Source organism: Squalius cephalus, assembly GCF_949319135.1.
Source record: "Squalius cephalus genome assembly, chromosome: 4".
Classification (NCBI taxonomy): Eukaryota; Metazoa; Chordata; class Actinopteri; order Cypriniformes; family Leuciscidae; genus Squalius; species Squalius cephalus.
Genome location: NC_137125.1, coordinates 34071092 through 34092579, shown reverse-complemented (window position 1 = coordinate 34092579; position 21488 = coordinate 34071092). Strand labels below are relative to the sequence as shown.

At 37.8% G+C, this 21488-nt stretch overlaps 1 protein-coding gene across 2 annotated transcripts; it reads right to left on the bottom strand.

Annotated features, from left to right (window-relative positions):
• Window positions 1-202: 202 nt before the first annotated feature.
• brd1a (bromodomain containing 1a) lies at window positions 203-21216 on the bottom strand. Of its 2 annotated transcripts, none has more exons than XM_079868887.1 (13): window positions 20796-21216; window positions 18866-20230; window positions 18566-18722; window positions 17801-17932; window positions 17561-17689; window positions 14836-15148; window positions 13465-13704; window positions 10951-11409; window positions 10334-10442; window positions 9094-9230; window positions 8384-8493; window positions 2496-2650; window positions 203-1361 (listed from the first exon to the last, which is right to left on the bottom strand). In XM_079868887.1, exons 2-13 carry the CDS (start codon window positions 20212-20214, stop codon window positions 1178-1180), a joined length of 3474 nt encoding a protein of 1157 aa, XP_079725013.1. In that variant the 5' UTR covers window positions 20215-20230; window positions 20796-21216; the 3' UTR covers window positions 203-1177. The 2 variants fall into 2 exon arrangements, with proteins under 2 accessions (XP_079725013.1, XP_079725014.1); XM_079868888.1 differs by having other exon boundaries at window positions 9094-9227.
• Between the last annotated feature and the right edge of the window lie 272 nt (window positions 21217-21488).

Genomic DNA, 21488 nt, shown 5'->3' with positions numbered 1-21488 from the left:
TCTAAGACTATGTGCCATATTACTACCCCAGGAGGGATGAATACCATCTATTTTCAACATGTCAGGTCTGCCTCAAAACTTTTCCAATTGTCTATGAACTCTAAGATATTTCTAAAAATACCATGTGCTATAATATAAAGTGCCATGCAAATAATAAGTGCTACGGTATAAAGCAATTGTTTAAATGAACAAGACTTAAATGGCTTATTTATGAATTTATTAAAAAAAATAAAAAAGGACAATATCATTAACAGTTCTATTACCAAATAAATGACGTGGTATAGAAAAAAGTATTCCAAAATCTACCCACTGCAACCCAGAATAAACATAAATAAAGTCACTGTAAACAGTCATATCTACTAGGACTCCTTTATAAAAGTAAGAATCATAAAAAAACAAGAATAATTCCTAAAGTTCAGTAAAAAAAAAAAATCTTTCACTAGCGAATAGAATTCACTGAATTCTATTCCCCCCACCCCCAATAAATTAACACAAGTACAACAATCCTACAGCAATTATGGAGTTCCCACGCACAAAAAATACAAAACTTAAAAAATAAAAACATAGTTGAAGCAAAACCATTCACTCAACACAAACAAAAGAAGTCGGGGCAGCATATCTTTTGGTTTCATTAGAATTTTAGAATAACGCACTTGTGGTTTCAAAACAAACAAGACCCTCTAATGTGAAAAACAGACAAATACAGTTATATATAGTTATATAAATACATCAAAATATGTTAAAACTGTTGTAAAAACATTCTTAGTTTATAAAAACATTAATGCCAAATAAAAGCCTGTGTAAAAACTTCAATAATTTAAACATAAAAAAAGCAAGCACTCTCACATTGTTTCAGCCCTGATCACACAATTTTTCTCTACTTTTTCATACAGTTTATTCATTTTGTTAATTTGTTCCAGCATCCATGAGTAATTATGCAAGGTATAATTCACTACAATGTATAAATACTATAAAAATGTATGTACAGTAACCATTATTGTAAATCTTCAGATTTAAGTTAGTGTTAAGTAATTTACATTATTTACAGAATTGACTTCTGTGGAAATGAGACTGGAGTGGAAGATATAGAGTAGCAGAAACCACAGAAGTCACACAGCAGTTGCCAGTCAGGAATGACAGTTACTAAGGCTTTGAAAAGTGCCTGCATTTGCCAGTCTTAGTCAATGTCACTGAGGTCACTAACAGGTTCATCTTGGACATGAGTCAGATGGTTCATGGCGCGGTTGAAGGCGGTCTGAACAGCTTTGCGGATGGCTGAGGTGCGTCCCTCCATCATCTTAATCTTGTCAATGGTTTTGTCAATACCGAGAGGAACCATCTTGGATTTAGAAAGCCACTGCCTGGAAAAGGGAAACAGCACACACAATCCTATTTTATAAAACTTCCCCAGACACAAGTTGTTGCACATTTGCACATTTTGTGTATATTCATGTGATGCTTGTGTTTTCAGTGATTGGATCACTCTACCCCAGTAAAAGCCAGATATACAAACTGTGACACACTGTTATCTGATAATGATTGAGTAACTGAAACCACATTTAGAGGTAGTCTGGCAAAGATTTTGACCACATTTAATGAATCCAAATGAGCTTCCTTCATCTGCTGTCAGCCTAATAAGTAATATGTAATGGGTTAGGATGGAAATAAAATGTAATGTTTGTTTAAAGTAAAGTAACTTTGTTCTTATGTTATTTGTCCTCATTTAATTGTTTCCTTGTTTAATTGCCTTTAATAATGTTTGAACTTTATATTAATTAGGCTAGTAGTTCTTGCTGTGGTATCAAAATTGGAATTGTGAATTCTGAAATTTAATTAAGAAATGAACAGCACTTATGATAAATATTACTCAGAGTAAAACTTTTCTAATTACTGAGAACAACCGCACAATTTGACATTGTTGTCTGTAAAACAAGAACAAGTTAAAGGAGAACTCCGGTCAATTTTAACATTGAGCTCATTTTTTTGTAAATTTGGAGTGCCGTCAATACAGAGAACAACGACAAAAATCGGTGTTGCCTACACCGTGTTATCCTCTTTTTAAAATTTGCACCCTGTTGACTTCAATGGGGCAAGTTTTAAACCTGCTTTTAGCCTCTTAACATCCTTGATGTGTCATTACAAGTGCACAGGTCATGTGAGTGATTCCTTCAGAGTGATCACGGGTGAATCTGACTGCAGTAGATGTGAAAGATATTAATAAAAATTATGTTATTTCAGCCAGCGCACATACCTGTATTTACATCCTGTTTTCGGTCGAAGCCCATAGTAATCGATTGTCGAGTTCACACGCATAGGTTTAGTTACCTATGATCACGCGCGTGAACTCGTCAATGTTAAAATTGACCGGAGTTCTCCTTTAACTGCAGATGTGCAATACTTAGTGTTAGAAGTTTGCTCAAACCCCTAAATATAAGGATTAGTAATAGTGATGCTTGACTTCGCAAACACTAATAAATAACCTCTAAAAATCTCACCAGCTACGTTTGTTGTCAAAGAAGAGAACAAGGTAAAGTTTCTCTTCGGACTTGTACTGCAACTGTTCTCCGATCCGTAGCACGTCCAGCGGGGGCATTGGGATAGAGACTCCATTGTGCTGGCACCCCACACGTGGCATATGAGGGTCTATGATCTGTAATGAAACCGTAACATTAAAGAACATGATGACAATCGTGGAAACAGTAAAATGACTAGGGCTGCCCCCTAATGGTTGACCAACTGTTAGTCGATGAGAAAAGGCTTGGTCGGCAAAATTTGAATTAGTCGATTGGTCACATAACAAGGAAGTGGCAAAGTCATGCAGTCCGTGACGGATAAATCGTTCACACGGCTGTCCATGTAGTAATTATATCGGTAGGAAATCCAAAGTGTAGTAGCCTAACTTTAACCACTTTACATGACTGCTCATGTAAATGTGCGCTATTATTATAATGCACATATCCAATTACACCATCAATTTATTGTAGTCATGGAGTTTCAGATTTAAAATTTGTTTAATATTTAAACGTACATCTCCGCATTGATAGGGGGCAGCAGAACAAAATAAGAGCAATAGGTTACTTATTAGTTTATTGCGTTAGTATGACTACAGGGAAAACTAAATGATCGGACAAAGTGGATTAGCGTCCCAATACGTTGGATAATTACTTCTCAAAAAAAAAAAAAAAGAAATTGCTGATGGAGGGCATGTAACTGAGCAGACAAGTGTCACTCATTCAGAAGATGAGAATTCCTCATGTGAGCCGTCAGCTTCGCTGCAATTTGGAGCGGTTATGGAGTGAGATCCAAATCCACGTGAATCCCATTGTTCAATGGCGCAAGTAAGAAAAACTCACTGTTCAGAGGGTCAAAGCTAGTCAACAGTCTAGTCAAATCAAGAGGATTTGGCATTTCCAATTAATGCATTAAATTATTATTAGGCTACTTTTTTTTAAATTAAATTAATATTATAATTAATTTGCCCCACAATAAATGAACAGCGCATAACTGATGCACTACGAGGATAATAAAAGATTAGTTAGATTAGCTTACTCCTTTCAAAAACAACTTGTTTCACACAAAATACTTCTCTTCTCATTTTTGTCACTATGGGGGCAACAAGAGGAAATAAAAAAATAAATTAGATTAATCTCTCATCATCTCTAAAAGAATATTCGCCATTAATGCAGTGTCAGATGCCAAAAACTCAGTCAGTTTTTACTTTCAGTTCCTGTAGTGAATAATTGACTGGGGTTTGAGACTTCTTCACTAGCATAACTCTAGCGCAGTGGTCCTCAACCTTTTTTGGGCCAGTGCCCCCAAGTGTGAAGGGACATGTTCAGCACATGCCAAAAATATGCTGATGCACACTGTCCGATAACTGCTGTGTCATGGTTTAAAGGGGACATCAGATGAAATTTTCACTTTTTCAGCTTTTTTTGCATTTAGTTAGGTTTCTGGCTTGTCTGCCAGCTTAGAAAAGCCAAAAAGAAAACACATAGCCAGTTTGTCATCAATCAATCAATCAATCAATCAATCATTTTATTACTAAAGCACGTTTAACAAACACGAGTTGACCAAAGTGCTTTACAGACCCAACCTTATAAAATATATAGACAAACAAAACAAAAAGCACTAAATAAACCACATGTAGCTAAGAACAGTTAAAAGCAGCAGAGAAGAGATGGGTCTTCAACCTAGATTTAAAACACTAAATGGAATCACAGGATTTAATGTGTAAAGGGAGACTATTCCAAAGATGCGGTACTGCTACCGCGAAGGCACAATCTCCCCTGTAAATAGATATAAAACACCTTTAATACAATCCCCTTAATGCCCACCCACTGACTCAGACGCTCAAGGAGAATCCCATGATCCACTGTATCGAAGGCTGCACTCAGATCCAGAAGCACTAAGGCAGCACAGTTCCCAGAACCTACCGACAAAAGCAAGTCATTGGTCACCTTAAGAAGGGCAGTTTCTGTACTAGGTCTAAAACCCGACTGGAATGTATCAAAAGTATTGTTTTTATTTAAAAAAAAAGTTGAAAGTTGGTTAAGAACTACCTTCTCCAGCATTTTAGCATTTTTGAGGTAAGAGAATCAGGAGGAGCTTGAAAATGGCTTTGAACCCGGACAGAACTAGAGATGCTGGCTCTAATAACGGAGATTTTATCCATAAAAAACTGCAAAAAAAAATTCACAAGCTCTCTCTGAATTATCGAAAACAATAGGGCATGCAGGATTTAAAACTGTATTAATCACACAATATAATATTTTAGGACTGTACTGATTCTTAGAGATTAAATCGGAGAAATGCCACGCCTCAGCCGCTTTGACAAACTGTTGATAGACACCAATACAGATTGTATGTATCTCATAAAGTATCTTAAATGAGGTCTATCTTTCTTCCATTTCCTCACCGCCTGTCTCTATTTTTGTCTAAACAGTCGACTCTCAATCAATGAGCCAGGGCTGAGATAGTTTTTGATTTGACCTGTTTCCAGGGGGCAATACAATCCAAAATATGATCACAGCCCATATTGAAATCAGATACCAGCTCCTCTAAACCCCGAATAGATGGATTGTACTCAAAAACTGGCATAAGGGCATTGTACTGGTCAGAAAACTTAGAGGCAGAATCAGCATTGATAGCCCGAGCTCGACTGGCACGGGCCCCAAAGGGAGCCCAGCAAATGTGACATTAAACATAATAACAAAATTATCTGAGAGCCCTATGTTCTCAATAGTCAGCTCACCCACTGGTACACCCCAGGACAAAACCAAATCAACAGTATGCCCCTGCTTATGCGTAGCACCATCGACAGACTGCGTGAGGTTGAAAGAATCCAACAGTAACAAAAAATCTTGTACAAAGGGCTTCTCAGGGCAGCAAATATGAATATTAAAATCACCATATATAACAAGGCCACCACAACGAGTAATCATAGAAGATAAAAACTCCCCAATAATTAAAAACACCCCAATAAGAATTCCCAAATAAAGTCCTTGTTATAATTAGGAGGTCTGTATATGGAGTGCACAAATAACTGGCCTAATCAAGACCACTTTAAAAACTTGCACCTCAAAACTAACAAACTGTTAACAGCCTGCATTTAATACAATTCTTAAAAATTGTTGCAATCCCCCAGCCCCGCCCCCCAGTCCTTGGAGATTTCAGAGAATTATAGTCTCTAGGCGATGCTTTAGCGAGGGAGTCCCGGTTACAATCGCTGAGCCAAGTTTCAGTCATAAAAAAAAAAAAGTCCAAATCTCGTGAAGAGATAAGATCATTAATTAAAAATGTTTTGTTACTAATAGATCTTGTATTGAAAAGGGCCATCTTCGCAATAGTACAGGCCAACTCACTTCATTTCTGTATAGACCAAATACTCCAAAAAACGAAGATTATCCGGGTTAACCCCCCTCTTCTTAACACAACATTGCAAAACTTTGATCACAGTTGACAACTCTCGGTTCTGAGGAACAACTAGCCTGGAAATCCAGACCCAAATCTGAAAGATTAAGGGTCTGGCATCGACTAATGAAAATCGGCCAGCTCGAGGGGCGGCACCAAGCATGCATTTAAAAAATCTCATTGCACGCAATTGGATAACACTACGAACAATCACAACAATAAGCCACATACGCTTAGCTACCAGCGGAGCTAACTGGTAGATTAGACTCTTGCCGTATCCGGTCGGCAAAACAGCAAAAACGTCCTTCTTGCAAAGGATTTGAATGCCGAAAACGAATAAAAAACAAACAGCAACCGATTGCATGCTGAACGACTCACAGGCGCCATCTTTCCTCCAATGGAAAGTAATGGGCTGTCTGAGTCTGAAACTGTTGAGCGAGTTTCAATTTGCAGTCAGTTTCTATGTAGGTAGCTAGCTATTTGAATAAGACCAACCACAACTGCTGACTGAGCGAGTTGTAGCCATTTTCTCCAGGCCCGAGCAGCTGTAGTGACAAGAATGTCTCAAAAGCAACTCAGGTGTTTTGTTGTTGGATGCAAGAGTGAACATAACAGTCTTAATTTACTCCCAACATCAGAGCCACTGAAGACGCAGTGGATTCGTTTTATTTTTGAAGGGAATGCAAGGGATCAATACAAAGGGACATTACAAAACAGGTTTTGTTAGTTGGAAGTTGTTACTCGAGGATGGATCAATACCAACTGTTCGTGTTACAGCTTATAATCTCTGGATCGATACTGGTCACGGCAGTCAAAAAAAGGAGAGCGTGCACTTTTTTACAGTTCATAGGAGTTGTTATACGGATATAAAGTTTACCAGTTTATTAAGCACCAAAAGGCATAAGGTCTGTTAGCTGTAACGAGTGCTTGTGCTATGTGTAATTCACTGTGTATGTTGATGATAATGCAAGAGAGAAATAAAGATATAGAATATGGAAGACATTATTGTGCACTTCTTGTACAGTGTATTCAGCTCTATGGTGATTTTCTGAAGTGTAAACGGACGCTTCATCTTTTTTGTGATATACAATAAACTTCATAAAACCCATCAGTAAAGTTTTGGCCATCATTCGGACGGGGTCCACTAAAACAGGCTAAAACAGTACTAATAGTGGATTAAAGCAAGATGACCACATAGTTTATAACTGTAATTAAACTAAACTATACCTGTTCTATCTCCATATATTCTCTGGCTTTGTCCAAATCCGGTTTGAACTGAACACCGCTAATGACAGTTTCTGACATTTTCAGTGCATGATATTGTCCTGTTTTGATGAGCTCTTGAAGCTCCGCCCTCTTCTTGAAAGGGGGCCGGGAGCACCAGCTCATTTGCATTTAAAGAGACACACAAAAGAATGATACGTTTTTGCTCACCTCCAAACATGCTTTAAAAAAATTATCTGTTGGGTATTTTTAGCTAAAACTTACATTCACAGTCTGGGGACATCAGAGACTTATCTTGTAAAAGGGGCATCCGGTGTCCCCTTTAAAATGTTTTGGCCTTGTTTCTAAGGCTTTATAATCGCATTCTAAAATATTACATTCTAAGAAAAAAAAAAAAAAAAGGTTAAAACCAAAGTTTAAAGTTAAGTCAAGATAAGATTCCAGCCAAATGAGCATGTAATCCAGAACTATTAAGAACTATTGATTACATGACAGCTGCCTTATAAGCCCAAGAAAATTTCAAAGTCCAATTGTTATATTTAGAAATATTATAGAAAGCATGGGAGATGCATTAGGAATGACCCGAAATTTCATCCGACAAAAAGGTCATCCAAAATTGCGGGGAAAAAAAATAATTGGCTGATTTTTTTTTAACAGCAACCATTTCTTTAAAATCAATAACAAAAACAAATAACACAGATAAAAAGTGTGAAATTATCTGTTTTATGTAAACAGTGACTTACAGTTGAGACAGGCACACCCTCTCTCTCTCTGTGTGTGTGGAGAGAGACTCGTGGAGAAATCCAAACAAACAAGTTCAACAGGACAAAAATTCATTAAAGCTTATGGAAAAATGACTTTAGTCTCCATTCCTAATCGTTATTCCTAAGTTATTAATGCTTCAATAAAAAATAAGTGTTTACTCTCACTTGTGCAAAGGCTGTTTAACATTAAATAAACGCTATACGTGATAGAAAAGAAACAACGTCACATGTTTTACTTGTGTCTGTAATGTCAAAACTTTGACAATTTTCAGTAATAAAGAATAAATAAAACATAACATGACACAATTTACATGACATAACATGAAACGTTTTTAAAAGCAAATTTCTGTACATGGGTTTCATGAGTATCTGTAGAAAGAAAATAAGAAAGCTTACAGGATGTGAATAAGGGAGGAAGAAAGGAAGAGAGAGAGAGAAATAGGGAGAAATAGTAGTTTCTACACGTGCACACTCAGACTCACCAGGGCAGGGTAGGAGGGGTATCCACTACATTTAGCCCAAACTAGTTTGAGAGGTTCCAGCATAACTGTGGCAGCACTAGTGGCCATCCAAATACTGCTGTTGCCAACTTCTATGAAAGCAGGAATATCAACAAAACATGTTATGATGGCACAAACATTCAACCATGATACTGACAATAACTACATAGTTAAGACTATTAAATATCCATTAGGTCTTAGTGATTGGCAGAAAATTTTTTTTCAGTATTTTAGATAATATCGCATAGTATTTACACTGAAATGTCAAGACTTTTTTAAACACTATCAAACAGCAACGATAGACAATTAGATTCATAATGTTACATAAAACAAAGTTAAATGTTTAAAATAAATCAAGTGAGTGTGTGTAGTTTGCGTTGTAGAACAAAACATCAAAATATCGGCAAGTTATGTTTACCACAGGCTTTACTTTACTCAGAAAAAAGAAAAGAAAAAAAAATTGCATAGGAAAATCTCAAAGAGACCACTGGTGCATTAGTCTATCAGGTTCTGACGTCATCCCTGAGCCACTCTATTTTCAGTGGCAATGATAAATAAAATTCACACTCATAATTGTGAATATCAACACAGCTGTGATTACATTTTTCATTGATTGCAATGGACAATTTGCACAGGTGTTAAACACAGGTGGCAAACACATCAGTAAAAAGAATAGTGATGTGGATACCTACCAGCAGCTATTCTAGCAGCTTTGGCGAAATTTCTACTCTCGATGCAAGCAATAATCTCACTCTTGTCCTCCACTGTGTTCCTCCGGATGAGGGCCGGCTTTCCCTTCCCACACTTCGGAAGATTAAGTGCGATACTGCTAAAGACAGATGAGAAAACATGATGGTGTGATGTGGGAGATGAGCTCAAAAAAATTACAACAACAAAAAACACACATGAAAATAAGAATAGTGCAGGGATGCAGGGATACAGGGATGTGCATTTGATATATTTCTTTATGTGTGTGTGTGTGTGTGTGTGTGTGTGTGTATGTGTGTGTGTGTGTGTGTACACAATTATTGGGAACCCTTCATTTAACACTTTGAGCACCCTTCAATTGCCTAGAAAACAGCTCTCAATTCCCAGTCTCAGTTGATGAACACATGGCAAGGGATTTGAGCCCATTCCTCCATATAGGATCTTTCTGGATCCTTCAGAGGTTTTATACTTGTTGACTCTCTTCTTCATCTCACCCCACAGGTTTTCTATGGGGTTTGGGCTAGGGTACTGCTATGTCCATGGTAAAACCTTAATTTTGTGGTCAATTAACCTTTTGGTTGTAGTTGATTTTGAGGTGTGCTTTGGACCATTGTCCTGCTGGAAGATCCTACCAGTTATGCTTCCTTACATGTGTTGATATCTACCAGAGTTTATGATACCATGTGTCCTAACAAGTTTTCCCAGGCATTTGAGGGGGTGGGGGGATAACCAAACATAAAGGCACAAATATTTGGCAGGAAAAAAAATGTGAAAAATTTTTTTGGCAGACTAAATTTCATTTAGTCCACATTAATTTTTTGTCTAATCTTACTTCATTTGAAGGTTTCATTTTTGTGAATATTTTGAATCAAAGACTAAGAGAAACCGTAAAAAAAAAACTCAGTTCAATATTAGTAGAGAACACTTTATATTATTGTTGTGTATTGTAAATGACAGATTCTTTTTCTCAAAAAGGGATCTCAAAAACATGAGCCAAGATGGCAGTCTGCAGGTTGTATATTTTCAGGTATTCATGAACCAGTTAAACAACTGCCGTTGAGTTTAATCCCTTGGAAATTATAAGATAATACCAATTATTTTGTCTACACTAGTTCATGTAAAAAATGGTAAACAAAAAAATAGACTACATGAAATAAGCACAATGCTATTGAAAGGAAATGGAATATGTCACTGTCACAACAGTACAACCCACCGACAACCCACCTGTTGCTAGAAGACATGCTTGATTCAGAAGCACACCTGCGACGAGGCTCCAACTGCCTGCTAGAAGACAACTCCTTCTCCTGATTCAGGCCAAACCCGTTTGACAGCCCTGACAGACACAAGGAAGAGTGAGAGGGAGCACTTTTACAAAAGTGCTAACGCTATTAAAGGGATAGTTCACCCAAAAATTTAAATTAGCCCATGATTTACTCACCCTCAAGTCATCCTAGGTGTATATGACATTCTTCTTATCCATCATAAAAGTGTTAATGGCAGTGAACTGTCGTTAGCGGAAGTTAGAGATTCCAGTTTGTAAAGGTTTAAATATGGATATTTTTCTTACACAAACGCATCCCTTGTTTCCAGAAGGCCTTTATTAACCCCCCGCAGCCGTGTGGGAGCACTTTTATGATGGATAGATGCACTTTTATGGACTTCAAAACAGAAACGGCCATTCACTGCCATTATAAAGCTTGGAAGAGCCATTTACACAGGATGACTTAAGGGTGAGTAAACCATGGGCTAATTTTTATTTTTGGGTGAACTGTCCCTTTAATTTGCATTTATATCAATCACAATGGTCTTGCCCATTTTGACTCTCTTCCTGCAGATTCTACCTGAGTCCAGCCGTTTGATGGGCGATTGGTCCTTGCAACTGTCTCCACTAGCACTCCGTGGCCTCTTCCTGGTGTGGAGCAGCGTCTCCAGTCGTGGTATGACGACTGACAGGAATGTTTTTGCACCTAACCGAGAACTGCCCTTGGGAGTTTCACCATCATCCACGGGCTTATGAGGGCTTGTGCTTTTTGATTTGCGGAAAAGCACAGAAGTCCGTCGGTTTACTGGGCTTGATGGCTCGGCCAGAGTTGACGTAGCTACCACACTGACATCGCTGTCCTCTATCTGCAGATGGGAGTGTCCATTGAGTGATTGGGAAATGCTATCCTTGCGTCGTCTGTGTTTGTCGGAGCAGGGTTCTATAGGTTTCAGGGTGGGTGGCTCAGAGTGACTTCCCGCGTTCATGAGGGGCAGCAGTGAAACAGATGGCTCAAGCTTAGGTGGGACAGATTTATCACCTGCCATGAAACAAGGAAATACTGTCACACATTGTATAAATTGCCAATGCATGGCATTTTTACATTTTCTCAGAAAAATGCGAGCTGTATTGTAGGTGGCTGACAGGACGATGCTATTCAGTTGCTTATGTGTGTTTTCGGTGCTATGCCATGCAGCTGCTAGAGCAGGGTTTCTCAACCATCCTGCTTCTGGAAGGGCCGGTCATGCAAAGTTTAGTTTCAACCCTGATCAAACTCATCTGCTTGTGATTTTCTAATAATCCTGAAGACCTTAATAGCTTGTTCAGGTATGTTTGATTAGGGTTGAAGCAGGACAATGGCACACCAGGAACATGATGTTACAAAATGATGTTCCAAAGGTGTTCCAAAGAGTGTTCCATAGTAGGGCTGCATAATACCTACAAAAACTTTCTGTGATGTACATATTGCAATATGAAAAAAAAAAAAAAAAAAAAACGGGAATTTTCGCCAGGTGACGTGAATAGCTCTATTTGGAAATAATCAATCTGATTTTGTAGGTGAATGCATCTGTATATATTTTAAAACAGCTTAAAAAAATGAATTTATGAATTATTTAATTAAAATCTGATAATCACACTTACAAAGCCATATCCCAATAATTATTTTATTTCAATATATCGTGCAATTGTTAGGCATTTGCTTAAGGCGTTACAAGTGGGTTTTTTCCACCTCATAGACCACGATCTTCCTAACAGTTCAGCCAAAAATGAAAATGTCCTAATTATTTACTCACCCCTAAGCCATCCAAGATATATATGACTTTCCTTCCTCACCTGAAGAGAAAGTAAAGGAATAGTTCACTTAAAAATTAAAATTCTGTCATCATTTACTCACCCACAAGTTGTTTCAAACCAACAAAAAATACAATGGGGTCCATCAACTGTCTGGTTACCAATTTTCTTCAAAATATCTTCTTTTGTCTTCAGCAGAAGAAAGAAATTCATAGAGGTTTGAATTTCAACTTGTGGGTGAGTAAATGATGACAGAATTTTGAACTATTCCTTTAAGGTTTTGAAGGAAAACATTCCAGGTTTTTTCTCCATCTGAGAAAAGATGGAGTGAATGGTGCAAAACGTAGTCTTACGTCACGAGTAACCATCCCAATGTGCTCATGTCACATGCGAGGCTCTGAACTCAACCCTCTCGTCTTGAGGCGAGTAAATAACCAGGAAATTTTCTTTTTTGGTTGAACTATTCCTTTAACTGATGCACATACTTCAACTTGATTTCCTATTAAGACTGGACTCAAGAACATTTACAGCAATGTGAATAAAACAATTAAAACAATTATATTAAAACAATAAATCTACAAACCTGGACTAGAGACAACAAAACAAGGGGACAGAATTATCTCTTTTCAAACCTCATCTATCCTGAGCTTTTCTCTCCCTCAAGTCAGGTCATTTAAAGTTCACTCATCTTGCCAAATGTTCACTTAGAATTCTTATACACCACATATAATACAATAATATGTCCAAGTGCGATTGGTCAAATTGTCTCAATTTCAAACGTGTTAAGTGCACTTTACAGAAACGCAAGAAAGAGACTTGCAAGCAGAATACGTTCAACCATGCTGATGGATTCCATTGTCGGGCCAACGGTTGGTTCATATAAGGTCTTGGGAGTCTCTACTAATCTACTAATGAGTTTAATAAGGTGTGTTTGATATAGGATTCATACAAAGCATGCAGTGTTCTCCAGTGTGAACTTCAAGACCAGGGTTGGGAACCATTGTCTAACAAGGTGAAAAATTATAAGTCTCACTGATTAGAAAAGCATTATCACATCTGGAGACAAACAAGTAGTTGTTTGTTTGTTTATATTAAGTGTATTTTGGGGCATTTTTAGCTTTTATTGGACAGGACAATTGGATAGAGGGGGTTGGGATCAGAAAAGCTGGGACTCTAACTTGGGACTCTAACTTGGGACAATGGTGATATATATATATATATATAAGTGTTGCCCACAAGGCTTTGACAAATGTTTAACTGGTTAATAGCAAGAAAACTTCAAACCAAGATTTTTCAAACAAACCTTTTTGAAGGATATAGCCAGCTTGTTCCTCAGCATTCTTCAGTTCAGCAGCAGGAAGAGCTTTCCTCAAACTCAGCTCCATCCTCACGTCACCAATGATTTTCTTGAGCAGCTTCAGTCGTCTGCTCCGTGACGGGCTACATTTCATTGCTGTAGTTAGATCCAACTTTTCTAGTAGCTCCCTCAGCTGCTCTTCAAATGACATCTGCTCCCGATTGGCTGGAACCAATAAGCGGTCCACTGAAAGAAGAAGAATTGTTTATTGATTGATTTGTTAAAAACGTAGAGATGGGAACTGCAAGGAATTTAATGGTTCTGATTCCACTTCTATTCCGATTAAAAAGTCCATTAGTGATTCTTAATTTCAAGGGAGCAGTAAATTGACCAGTACCAGTCAGTACATTTACGAGTGATATTTATCAAGAAATGCCATTGCTTAGACACAAAGACATGGGACCCTATCATACATTTAGCGCAATGCGGTGCCAGGCGCGGTGCAAGTGTTTTTTGCTAGTTTCAGCCCGACGCAGTTTTCATTGTCACGTCCTGCGTCAAGTTGTTTAAATAGCAAAAGCATTTGCGCCCATTTGTGCTGGTCTGAAAACGAGGTGTGTACAGGCGCATTGTTGGTAAGTTGCTATTTTGAAGCAACTGAAATAGACTGCGCCAAAAAAAAAAAAAAAATTATTTAAAGAGTGCGTTAGTAATATGAGCCTATAGGCGGGTCCACAATGCATTTTGTCCCGTAGATGGTCTGCTTGCACGCTTTAACCTTGTGCACGAGCAGGTCCGTTTTCTCGCTAGAGAAGCATTCAGTTTTTCCGCTTGCAAATTCTGCCATGTAAATAGAGAATCCGCCATGGCACCGAGCGCAACTGTCTTTTAAAGGGAATGGGAGATGAGACTCTGATTGGTTTATTGCACGTTACGCCCAAAACACATCCATTACTCATTAAGAGAATTGGGACAACCCTTTTAGACCATGCGCCAGGAGCGCCGACCATTTTTCCTGTCGTTAAACTAGCAAAAAAGTGAATTCGGACACGAAAATAGGGCCCATGAGCTTGAATAAAATATACTTCTTTTGTCATATTTTTTTTAAAAAGACAAAAGAAAAACAGTGGGTGTATGTTTGATTCACAATTTGTTTTACATGTAAATACATCATGTTTTACACCATCACATAAGGTGCAATGAGTTTAGTTTGCTTTATGTCCATGAATAATTCCATTTTACATGCAGGTTCACGTCATTTTGATATTGCAAAAACATTGTGGCTAAGATAAATTTCCACAAGCACAAATTGTCACTGTGGCTGGTGGACAAAAAAAAAATGTGTACCCTGGGTTACCAGTAAGTTTGTGCATTTACCATCTTCCCAGGAGAAGGGTGCGGATGGCTCAATCTTGGGTTGTTCAAGCAGGTGCATGCCAGTTTCAAAATCGAAGCCGATTGTCTGAACATCTCGACGAGTTTTCCTGAGCACAGCTCCACCCTGGTCTCTCAATCTAACAGCAGCCCTGTAGAAGAATGAATCCTTGCCATTGTACTTCATGCAGTTTTCAATAATGAGATTGAAGTCTGCTTCAAATTCATCCAGATATTTGTAGCCTTGTGCATCAATGCGTTTGCTCATGGTGGAAAAATCCATTGGGTGTATGATGTGGTCCATATAGTCAGGCACCTGTGAGCAACACACACAAAATAAGGGTGAAATTCAGATCAGTGATAAAGACTCTCAAGCCTCTTCTATTTACCTGTATTTTCAAGTCATAGATCAATAGAAGAAACTTCATTCAATTTTGTAAGTGCTCTAAAATCAGGTATGGCTGATATTCAGAATTAAGTTATCGAAATCAGATCAGTAAAGGAAAAAGTGGTATCGGTGCACCTCTACTAATGATCGAATTCATCATGCAGTGTTGTCAGAGTGTTTCAGAGTGTTAAAAGCACCCAAAAAAATGCAAATGAAAGAAAGTGACGAAAGAGGAGAGAAATGGAGAAGGGTGGCAGAGCAAGATTAGGAGGGAGAAAAGGACAGGAACAGTGTCAGACTGTATGGCAAAAGATTGTGTGTGATCCAATGTGTTGATATTGGCTGTATTAATATTTGCCAAACATAAATACTGAACTGCTCATTCAGCTTTAATCAACAATGGTTGAATGGTTGGTTTAATTAAGAAAGTACACTAAACTGATCATGAAAAACCCCTGGTTTGCTAAAATAATAAATAAAATTAAATATAATTAATTATGTATATACATATATAAATATAAAAATATTAATTTTATCAGCATGAGGCCGTAAATACTGTACTTGATGCAAAAAAAAGTGAACGTTGTAAAACAATTTGTCTTTCGTGTCAGAAGTAGCGCAAGTGCTTGGAGTATGTCAGAAACAGAATAGGTCAGTTTTGCAAGAGCTATTATCTTCTTGACTTAATTTTTTAAAACAAGCAAACACAATGGCTATAAAAAAAAGACTACACAACACTGATAAAATAGTAGGTAAAAAATGTATCCGAGATAAAACATGTAAGATCTTACTTCACCTTTAAAAGGTCACAAAACGCTAAACTACATTTTCTAGATTTCAACAAGGTGTTTGTGCTGCATATCATATAATACAATGTTAGCATTCATTCATTTTAATTGTTTTTAACAGCATCGGTATAGATGATACTGGCCTTTATTCACAATATTTATTAAAAAGATGTCATTAAAAAAGTACTTATGTGAAAATATATTCATGAATACAAATTTTAATGTTGGGTGTGATTAATCATGATTAGTTACAGAAACATGTGCGATTAATTACTTTGCGATTCACATCAGTGACATCACTATTATTTTCATCTTTGTCTGTACATAAACATTCTTCATTCAAAATGAATATACCGGTAATACAGCTTGTTGGACGCTATGGGGTGCTATGGGGTCATTTTTGTTGTTCAATGGCTGCAATAATGCAAGGCTGCTCAAGTTCAAACTGACTTTTTTTTTTATTATTAATTTTAAATACATTAAATAAACTTATAATTCATTTATTCTAAAAATAAGTGCAGCAAGATTAAATGAAAAGTGCTGTTCACCAAGCCTCTACTGTTTCAAGAGTTTGGTAATTCCTTTAATGGTCTTCAATGTGGCTAGATTGATACTTTCACAGTGTAAATGGTTCACTCACTGTATTATTAATTGTAACCGGATCATGACCCACTGACTTTTCTTAAATGTGACTCTGACCTCGCACAATTGTTCGCGTCAAATACAAATATTTGTAATTTTATCATTTTGATACGTTGGTAAAGAAAATCTGACTTTCAATACATTCATTTAGCTTAATTTATCATGGGTCGTAGACTCTTTATTAGGTAACTATTCTTTATTCAAAGCTTTTTTATTCATTGAGCTATTGATAGCAGATGTTGTTAATAAGTTTTAATTCATATTTGTCCACTTTTACCCAATATACAGTCAACCCAAAATTTATTCAGACACCTTCAACATTTCCCACATTACCACAGTTTATTCACTATAGTTTAGAAAATGGTAATAAAATATGGCAAGAACTCTGAGTTAACAAATCAGTTGAAATTTCTCTGGTGTTGGCCATCTTTCTGTTAGTCTGTCTCACAAATGAATTAGGTTGAATAGCTGTCAGCTATTAAATGTAAGTGTTTGAATAATTTTGGTCTCAAATTTTTATAAATTTTACTGGTAGTCCACTCTATGAAGAATTTTTGGGTATAATGCGTCACAGTTTACTTTATTTTGCTATTCTCACTTACATTAAATTAACTATAGTGTCCTGCACCCACAAGTAAAAAAAATTATATCTTGTGTCTGAATAATTTTTGGTTCGACGGTCGACCGTATATTGTGCACCCTGATTTAGCTTATAAAATTCTCCAAGCAGATGTTTTGCTTGAAAAGCATGCTTGTGCTATGTTTCTTTAAAATTTGCATTCGTTTTGTTATTTTCTATGGACCACTTAAGTTACATTAAAATGTATTAAATACTTTTTGTATGTAGACAATCTATGCAAAGTGAAATGCCTTCCGACTTCTTTTAAAGTTAAGGAAACTGCAGACCAACCTCTTTAATGCTGACAGGCTCTGCAAAAATGTGTGCCTGGTCTTTCTCCTGTAACTGATCAAGCACAGCCCTCAGAAGGACTGTGAAAGGAGTGAGTTGGAACTCCATTAAAGTCTGCTGGAGCTTTATCTGCAACAGAATCACACGAGTCATCATCCAAGAACATGCACATGCAAACAGTTAAAAATTAACAATATAAATGCTTTATCTTGACGTAGGAAAGCATTAGTGTTCTCATACCTCCTCTCTCTTGAGTTTCTCTCTCTTCCTAATGAGCTCCAGCAGGAGTCGTGCTCGCTCAAGGTCAAGTCTCAACCGTTGCCACTCTTTCAGCTGCTCCTTCAATGCTCGAGTCTCCTCCTCTGACTGTTTCTGTCATTACAATGTTTTAAAGTTTGAAATAAACTATTATCAATAGGGGTGTAATGATACCCTCATGTCACGATTCGATATATATCACGATGCTGAACTCACGATACGATATTATCGCGATACTCCAAGACATGGTAAAAGGTTAACAAAAAATGTTCTGTTGATTCAAATGCTAAATTTGATATTACATTGTGGTTGTAAATGAATAGGCTTGGACTTGGTGCTGGAAACCCAATGCACAGGACAATAGAGGCACCAGAATAAAAATATTCATGATTCTGAAGCTGAAAATACAGAATTATTTTAGACGAATATGCCTCCACCCTGTCACTGACTAGATATATTAAAAAATAATACTCTTTACTGGTAACATAAGACATTTGGCATTATCAGGACCCACAAATATACCCCCATTGCATTATTATACATTATATTCAACATTATTGTAGTACTGACACTAAAACTCTGTAAAGTTTTTCCTCACAGTAATTTTTATCTTGGGTGAACTATACACAATACATAGTCACTATCCACAATACATTGATGCATTTTTGTACTGCGATATATTGTGACACAATATATTGTTACAACCCTAGTTATTAATATTCAAAAATGTGCTTAGGCATTATTTACCGGTTGTGTATTTTTTTGGGAATGTAGGCTAGTTTGGAGGCGTCTGTTGAGGGGCACTCCATTCCTTGACTGTCTTTTAAGGGTCCAATACTTCAAGACCAGTTCGCCAAATGCTGTCTTCTTCTGTAAAGAAACTTGATTGAGGATTGTGTTTAACCTGTAGGAGAATGACAGTGTACAATGAAGTGAAATATTTTAAACAATCTTGCAATCTAGCAGCTAATGCTAAAAAGAGAGCAGAGCACTGAAATGACTTAAAAGGGTCTGATGATATCTCAAAATCAACAGATTCGAACATACCTTTCAGATGAAAAGCTGGGTACAGACACAGAGGGAACTGGGGCTACAAAATCTACCTCATTGTTTTTAAGTCTCTTCTGCTTTTTTAATCCTGTCCTGCTGCTCTTTTTGTCCACCGACTGACAAAGTCTGTAATTTGTCTTAATGTCATTATATATTGTAAGAGGTCTTTTAACAGAGCCGTTTGGGGTGTGGGCCCCACAGTAAGCTGTCTTTTTTACTGACAAGGTTGGTAAACCTGAGTCAGTCAACTCTTTAATGGGCTCCATCTTCATAAAGAGACCGGCCTTCTGCGCACAGCTGACATGGAAAGCGGTGTAGCAGTTGGCTTTGTGGCACTGGATACAAGCCCCAACTCCTTTTTCTTTACAGAGGTAGCAGGTAAGCTTCCACCGAGCAGGCGGGATGTTTGAGACACCATCGATAGGCTCAATGAAGATCGTATTGGAGAACCCAACCTCCGGAACCCATAAAGCACAAACCACGTGTCCCCATCGGTCATCTTCCGTCTTTTTGACCGCTCCTCCCTTGTTAGGGCAGAGGATGCAGTTAGCGGGTTGTGTAGGAGACTGAAGACAATGGCGGCAAAGCCACTGGCCCTCTGGAATATACGGAACACCATAACAATCCTGATGAACGGCTAGGTTGCACATATCACAGAAGAGGATGGCGTTGCTGTCCATGCAATCTCCATCCATACATATGCAGCAAACAGCATCTTCATCAATTAAGGACTGGAGGTTCTGTTGGCCCTGACTCTCTAAGAATGATTCTTTTTCAAAACGGTCAAGAAGGAATTCGAAGGCATTGGGGGAAACCTGGTTAAGGCCTTCACACTTTCTTTTGTCGTTGACCAGCTCAAGCCAGGCATAGTCTTCTTCGTCCATATCATACTCCACCTCCTCGTTCAGCTCTTCTGAAGTTTTCTCCTCATACTTGTAGTATGTAGAGGGTCTGTGTGGGATTGCTGGAAGATTGTAATCCACTGTGCGGAATTTGGGCTCGGGAAGTGTGCCATCTTGCACCGAATCCTTTTGCGCTGTGACAGCGGCATTCTTTTTCTGCTGGTTGTTTCTGAGGCGTGCAGAACTTACCAAAACCTGCTGGTGTTTTTCAGCGTTTTCCTTATTGCTGGTGCACTCTATAATTTCCTGCGCCATGGGATCCTCATCCGTTATGATGTCGAGCTTGTCAAAGATGCTGATCCGGTGCAGCCGGCCATCGACTTCTAGTTCCACCATCATCTGGGCCTGGGCGCAAGTCAGCGTCTCGTGGTTTGGGGAAAGTTTGATGGGACAAGGCAGCCGCTGGGGGGTGTATACTTTGTTAGGCAGAGATTTTCTTTTCATTGGGATCCTTACAAAGCTGAAAAGAGAGAACTACTGTTATTCCTAACACAAAACAGTGCAGCAGAATTAGTCAAAATAAGTCAAACCACGCTTATTTACTTGACTGCTTCTAAATAACTTATCCATGTCATCAAGGAGAAAGTTATTCAAACTTACTGGGTTGTCATGGTACAATGATAGCAATACCATGATACTTTTAATACATACCACGTCAGTGCAATGTATTTCTAATTATACTGCAGCTTTACCTAGGTATTATTAAGGTACTACAAGAGAACATTGATTACTAATGCTTCAAATCGAAGCATTTTCGGGATCATAGGTGAGAGTTTAGAGATGTACGATTCCAAACATTTTGGTCATTATATGTGCATTCGATTAGAAGCTTCTTTTTTTAACATCAGGGCCGCGTTTAGGGATCGTCTATCCCTTTAAATGTTGTCTAGGCAGGCATTTCCTTATGTTTTGAGACCATAACGATGCACGTTCAAACGTTATCGCTTTATAACCCCATGCATTATTAAAATAGGTGCACCCCTGCAAATCGCAAAACATTTACTGATATTTTAGGATCATATTACCTCTGATGGATAAAGAGAGGAGCAGCTTTCTAACGCGATGGCGAGATGGCCTGCAGTGATTCCGTACACAATGTTCTCATCCAAAGCCCACTGATTTAGTTCTGCATGGATAAATCTGGAATGCGGCAGAACCTTAACCACAGCGGCCGCCAGGACTATAATACTGGACTAATAATCACTAGGAGAACACTTGGTTTAAGTGCCATTCAAAGGCAGGGTCGTTTCCTTCCCTGCAACGAGCGGCGAGTCGATGCGATTCTGCGCCTGCAACCAACAACAATGCGGATGGTTCACTACGAATGGACGTCCTACCCGCAACGCGCTACGTCATGACGTACAGGCTGGGCTACATTACTTCATTGTTATTATGAACATGATATTTCATTAAGGAAATGTACTTTATTTATTTGTTTCTGTTTCCAGACAACTTTTTAAATTGTTTTTAGTCGATAAAAAATTCGTTCTAACTTTCCAAAGAAAGAAAGCGCAAGGAAGGGTGATCATAAAACATGTGTGACTTAGTTTTATTCAATTCGTTTATACTACTCTTTTTTATTTGCACTATTTATTTATAATATAGCCATGGGTGTTGTTTGTAATTTTATGCATTTTTAATTGTTTCAACAACAACAACAAAATCCCCAAATCCCAACCATAGACTGTAGATCCCAGCCTATTTATACATACATATTT

Bases quoted from the DNA above. Each gene is read 5' to 3' on its own strand.
- brd1a (XM_079868887.1), bottom strand. From the start codon at position 20,214: ATGAAAAGAAAATCTCTGCCTAACAAAGTATACACCCCCCAGCGGCTG. The intron at 18,723-18,865 runs GTATGTTCGAAT...ATTCTCCTACAG, and splicing joins CCCAGCTTTTCATCTGAAAG to GTTAAACACAATCCTCAATC. The intron at 17,690-17,800 runs GTATGAGAACAC...ATTCTGTTGCAG, and splicing joins AGAAACTCAAGAGAGAGGAG to ATAAAGCTCCAGCAGACTTT.